At 35.0% G+C, this 5,982-nt stretch overlaps 1 protein-coding gene across 1 annotated transcript; it reads right to left on the bottom strand.

The window, feature by feature from the left end:
* Positions 1–759: 759 nt before the first annotated feature.
* Positions 760–4,786, bottom strand: LOC111914135 (root allergen protein). The gene is made up of 3 exons (XM_023909880.3): positions 4,690–4,786; positions 1,270–1,353; positions 760–1,135 (listed from the first exon to the last, which is right to left on the bottom strand). Exons 1-3 carry the CDS (start codon positions 4,784–4,786, stop codon positions 840–842), a joined length of 477 nt encoding a protein of 158 aa, XP_023765648.1. The 3' UTR covers positions 760–839.
* Positions 4,787–5,982: the final 1,196 nt, after the last annotated feature.

The raw sequence follows: 5,982 nt of genomic DNA, 5'->3' as shown, positions 1-5,982 counted from the left end.
TTGTTCGCAAGTTAAAGGATAATTAGAAATTCGTTTGAAAAATATGGACCGGGAATACCAAGCGATGTAAATGGTGTTGTTAATTACAAAATGAATTTGGTAGGAAATTTGTTGGAAAAAAGATGTGTTGATTACTTGTTGATAAACAAATATGTTGTAAATATTCCGGTTCGTAGTTGCTCAGAAATTGTCACAAAGAGCCATCTATTACTAACACCATCCAACACAATATGTTTGAGTTGGTAATCGGAAACAAACCATGAAAAATGAACCCTTGAAGATGAGAAATGTTCGGTCGGGCCTTTCCAACATCGATCCTTAGTGGGCATCCATCAATGGATGTCCCCGCCGTGCCAACTATGGACAACATTTTTGATGTCGAAATTAGACTAACAATTTACAAAATGTTTATTTACGAATAAATTATTTTAGGACGAAGTACGATTAACGCTGAATACCGAATGTAATATGAATCAATCAGCATACGTCTAGTAATAGTAATGACCTTTTCCAGTACAATATTTATTCTCTATCAAGTTATTACTTAAAAAAATGCCCTAAATTTTCGCATTTTATGTTATGCTTTTTGATTCAGGTTCGCTTCTTGTGTCTATTAATGTTACAGGTATGCGTGAAACTTTAATAACTAATAGCCAATATCTAATTTTTATCATCGCATCCAGATAAAAAACACATCAAATTAACGATGATATCACAAATGACTAAAGTAGACAAGTATCCATTTATTAAGGTGAAAAAAAGTGGAAAAAACGAGCATCAAATCATTTCCATTTTAGCACACAATAATGAAATTGAAAACCATAGTTACTCGAGAAGAACTAGTAAGCTTCGGGATGTGCGATTGCATAGGCCTCTATTGCCTTAAAGGTGTTCTTGAATGCTTCTTTGAGAAAGTTAAGAATACCATCAGGTAGTTGGGCATCAGGGTTGCAATTAAACTCGGTCGTGTGCTTGTACACAGATCCACCATCAACAGAAGGTTGGAACTTAACATGATGAGTGACTGAGACAATAATACCTAACAAGGCGTCACCTTCAAAGATCGTGTAGCTGACGCTAAGATTGCTTATGTGTATGGCATCGACTCTATGCTTGGAATTTTTGTACCGAAAACCTACACACGTATATTACACCAAACATTAGGGAACCATTTGTGAGAAAACTACTGATATTTTTTATACGATCCAAAGAGTACATGAATCATATTAAATACAAAGATGTTTTTTTTTTTATCAACGTAATACTTACCATCACCGAAGGTAATGCTTATAATGCTTCCAACACCGCCATCACCTTCGATAATATTGATAGATTTGAAAGTTTGAGGATACAAGAAATACAACCATTACCGGCGACACTATTAGCGTCGACGAGACCTTTAGCAGCGACAAATCAAAGAGTCGTCGCTAAAGGTTTTGTCGCCGCTATCGGTGTCACCGGTAATTCTTACTTACCTGAATCCGCGTTTTCACGTTCTGGTGAACGTTAACCGTTCGATCATTTTGCTAATCCAATGACTGAGAAACTCGTGAAACACACAAAACCAATACCAGCGACAATATGTCACTGCTAAAGACCTAAATTGTCGCCGCTAAAGGTAAAAAAAACGCGCCTTCTTTTCCCTCTACGTATGTCACCGCTAAAGATTGGATTTCGCCGGTATTGATTCTTTTGTCGCCGCTATTGGGTGTCGCCGCTAAAGGTCGACGCAGATTACAACCGCTTGCTTCCTCTTTCTGCTGCGATCTTCTCTCATTTTGTTCCATTTCTCGATCATCTGCTCCGACGATTCTCCCTTCCTCCAACGATTCTCCCTCATTTAACAATATATAGTAGAAGAGATATCGCCGGCCACCGAAAACTTCCCGTCTCTGGCCACCGACATTGTTGTTGCTGTCAATTTTCTTCTCTCGGGTTCATGTTTCCTTCCTCATCTCTTCCTTTCTTTCCATTTTAATGTCGATTTTCATAAGACTTTGTGATTAGTTGCATTTTTGTTTTCAAAAAAGCTCTTTTCTTCTCCGGTCACCACCATTACCATCGGTTGTTGCTGTCACCGACAGCAATTACCACTACCACTGTTGCAACACTGAAGACTACCACCACCAGTTGAAAGAGGGAAAAGTTTTGAAAACCACATGTGCATTTTTTGTAATTTGTTTTATATATGTGCATTTGTGTGTGTATTTTGTATATGTGTGTGCGTATTTCATATATGTATGTGAAATATGTTATATGTGTGTGTATTTCATATATATGTGTGTGAAAATTGTGTGTATTTCATATATGTGTGTGAAAATTGTGTGTATTTCATATATGTGCGTGTATAAAAAATACGTGTATATGTATATAATGTATGTATTTGTATGCAATTTGGATTATGTTCATGGTTGTTTTATGTGTATAAAAAGTATGTATATATATATATATATATATATATATATATATATATATATATATATATATATATATATATGTATGTGTGTGTGTGTATGATGTATGTATGTGTGTATTTATGTGCAATTTGGAGTGTGTTGATGGTTGTTTAATATGTATAAAAAGCAATGTTGTAAAAATCTCGACTAGGTCCTGATTAATCTCCGATTAATCCCTAGGCGCAACTCGACCGAGTAGAAGGCTCCTAGCGATTAATTCATGCATACACAATGAGTGAAGCAGTAGAACCCAATGAAATTTTAACACTTCGAAGAAGTTATATCTTAATAGAAACTATTTAAGGTATGATTAGTCTTTTATTAATCATATTAGCCTATATTATTATATATTAGTGGTATTTATGAACTTTTATATGATAATAGTTAGGGGTGAGCATGGTGCGGTTTGATGCGGTTTTCAGACCAAACCGAACCGCAAACTGCATGGTGCGGTTTTTGCATTCTTAAAACCGTTGGGTGCGGTTTTGCAATGGTTCGGTTTTACGGTTTTTAAATGCGGTTTCGGTTTTTAAACCGTGTTAAGAATTTGGTGCAGTTCTTTTTTATGTTTTTTGGTGCGATTTTTTAAAACTGTAAGAACTGAAAACCATGTGCATATAAGCTTGTATTGTGCTGTTTTTTTTTAATACATTTATTTTCAGCTCAAAACAAAATTACATAATCAAAAATTGTAAGTCGCTTAAAATACAACTTGTGACCACTCTCACAAACTAATTAATAATTAAAGGTTGGTTGATTTTGACTTAATTTGTTACAAGCTTATTACATGTAATCGATTAGTAGGTATAGCTAACAATAGAACGTTTCATTTGCACCCCATATAGTCTTATACAAACACAAAATAAACATATAATAAATATATTATCGTTTATAACTATTTTAAATAGCATGTATATAATATACATTGATTGATTTATTACTATACACGCTTGCGGTGCGGTTCGGTTTTGGTGGACCGGTTTTTAGGATAGAAACCGCACCGCACCGTTGACCTTCGGTTTTTGCAAAAATTAAATCCGCACCATTGGTTTTTGCATCGGTTTCGGTTTTCGGTTGCGGTTTATTGCGGTTTTGTCGGTTTTTCTTTAGTCGGTTCGGTTTTTGCTCACCCCTAATAATAGTCATATTTAATTTTTTAAAATTCAACAAATTAGCAATTAATGGTCCCCGATTAATCTCCACCTAGCCGATTAATCTCTTAACTGCAGTCCACCGATTAGCTAACGTTAAGCGATATTTACAACCTTGATAAAAAGCATGTATATATGTGTATAATGTATGTATGTATGTATTTATATGCAATTTGGATTGTATTTGTATACAATGTGTAAACTAAAATGTCATAATGGAAAAAATAAACAAAAAACAAGTATGTATTTATATGCAATTTGGATTGTATTTGTATACAATGTGTAAACTAAAATGTCATAATGGAAAAAATAAACAAAAAAACAAGTAGGACGTTATTATTGAAATGGTATTTAATGTAAATTACTATAATAGTTCCTATATAATGTGTATTTGCAGATCATTTGGTAATTATTAGTTTGATTGTTGGTTTAATTTAGAAGGTTAATGTTACTTAGTTGGTTTGTTAATTTGATATTTGTTGATATATAGATAAATTAGTAATTGTTAGTTTTCTGATCATTTTTTAATTTTTAGTTTGGTTTAAGTTAATAGTTTAACTTACAAGTTTATATGTTGTTATTTACTATGTAGTTGGAGAATCTTCGATCAATGTCCAACGATCCGAAGTCAACTGTGGAGCTTATAAGATGGAACAACAGTGGCGGGGATGATAACATATCGTATTAGTTTTATATTTTATTAGAGATTGTACTATGACATAAATTTATAAGAATTTTGTTATTTATTTTGGTGTATGTATGGTATTATAAAACATGGATGTTATGAAATCGTTTTTCTGCATTTAACGTATCAGTTTTTTCTGTATTTAACGTTATTATGTATGGGTTTTTGGATAGCCGAGAATGACTGTTTTTTAAAAAAAATTAAAAAATGCAATAGCGGCGACAGGTAGCATTAGCGGCGACATTATCATTAGCGGCGACATGTAGCATTATCAGCGACTTTTTGAGCAATAGCAACAAGGCAGTAGCGGCGACTTAATAGCGGCGATGTGTCGCCCGTAAAGGTATTAGCGGCGACTTTGGTGAGCAATAGCGGCGATTTTTGTCGCCGCTAATACCCTTTTTTCTTGTAGTGTCAAAGTCTCCATAGACCTTGAAAAGTTTATTAGCAGGAAGAGTAGAAGTGACCTCAAGTTCGGATATGATAACAGCCATTGTAAAAGTGGATAAGTAAGTAATTAAAGAAGATGAATGCTTTGTTGAATGAACGTGGTGGTATTTATAATATTAAAGGACTGAACAAAAAAAGAATCATATAAATACAATTAGGAAATATAAAAATGTCATTCCCAATAAAAAAAAACTAAAATATATATCCATTTGATCACGTTGATATGGAATGCTACTGCACCAAGAATCTTTCCAGAATAAGATGTTGACATCCGAACTGGGGTAAGGGAAAAAATATCCTTACAATCCATATGCAGACTATCAAGAGCTCTAACAGCCTTGGAAATATTGCACCATACTCCATTTGGTGTTTTTCTCGCGATATACGATGCCGGTTTGTTGTACAAATTGTGAATGCTCGCGATAACACATTTCCATAAACTTCCTTTGTCATTCATAATTCTCCACCACCATTTGATTAACAGGGCAATGTTTTGAGCGAATAACGAACCAACACCTAAACCCCCTTCCGATTTTGGCGCAATAACTTTAGACCACTTAACCCAGTGAATTTTCTTTTTAAGCTCACTGCCTCCCCATAAGAATCTCCTTCTGATCTTATCAAGCTGCTCAATGATTCCCACGGGAGCTTTAAAGAGAGACATGTAATATGTAGGGAGGCTGTCCAGGACATATTTAATGAGGGTGAGGCGGCCACCAAACGACAACGAAGTGGCCTTCCAACTTGATAATTTAGAAGATATTTTATCTAGAACAGGCTTCCAATTCTTCTTCAGAGCCATGTTGGCACCAACCGGGACCCCCCAGATAAGAAAATGGAAATTCTCCATGTAAACAACCAAGAACCTGAACAGTATCAGACAATGTTGTCTTTGATACTCCCACACCAAATAAACATGATTTGAAGAAGTACACTTTTAGCCCTGAACAAATATGAAAACATTTCAGGATACGAGATAAGTTTTTCATGCAATTACAGTCCCATTCCCCAGCGAATATCACATCATCAACATAAAAAAGGTGTGAAACTGAGGGGCCACCTCTAGGTAATTTGACCCCACGTAGTAGTGATTTTTCACATGCACTCTTTATAGCGATATTCAGTCCCCCAATGGCCAAGATAAAGAGGAACCGTGACAGAGGATCACCTTGACGAACCCCTTTAGATATTTGAAATTCGTCGGTTGGAGAGCCATTTACCAAGACAAAAGCTTTTGCAG

Source organism: Lactuca sativa, chromosome 6, assembly GCF_002870075.4.
Source record: "Lactuca sativa cultivar Salinas chromosome 6, Lsat_Salinas_v11, whole genome shotgun sequence".
Classification (NCBI taxonomy): Eukaryota; Viridiplantae; Streptophyta; class Magnoliopsida; order Asterales; family Asteraceae; genus Lactuca; species Lactuca sativa.
Note: the sequence above shows the minus strand (reverse complement) of the source record. Positions and strands in the feature narration are given on the sequence as shown.

Bases quoted from the DNA above. Each gene is read 5' to 3' on its own strand.
- LOC111914135 (XM_023909880.3), bottom strand. From the start codon at position 4,786: ATGGCTGTTATCATATCCGAACTTGAGGTCACTTCTACTCTTCCTGCT. The intron at 1,354-4,689 runs GTATTAGCGGCG...GGTTGTATTTCT, and splicing joins TGACACTACAAGAAAAAAGG to TGTATCCTCAAACTTTCAAA. The intron at 1,136-1,269 runs GTAAGTATTACG...ATACGTGTGTAG, and splicing joins AAGCATTACCTTCGGTGATG to GTTTTCGGTACAAAAATTCC.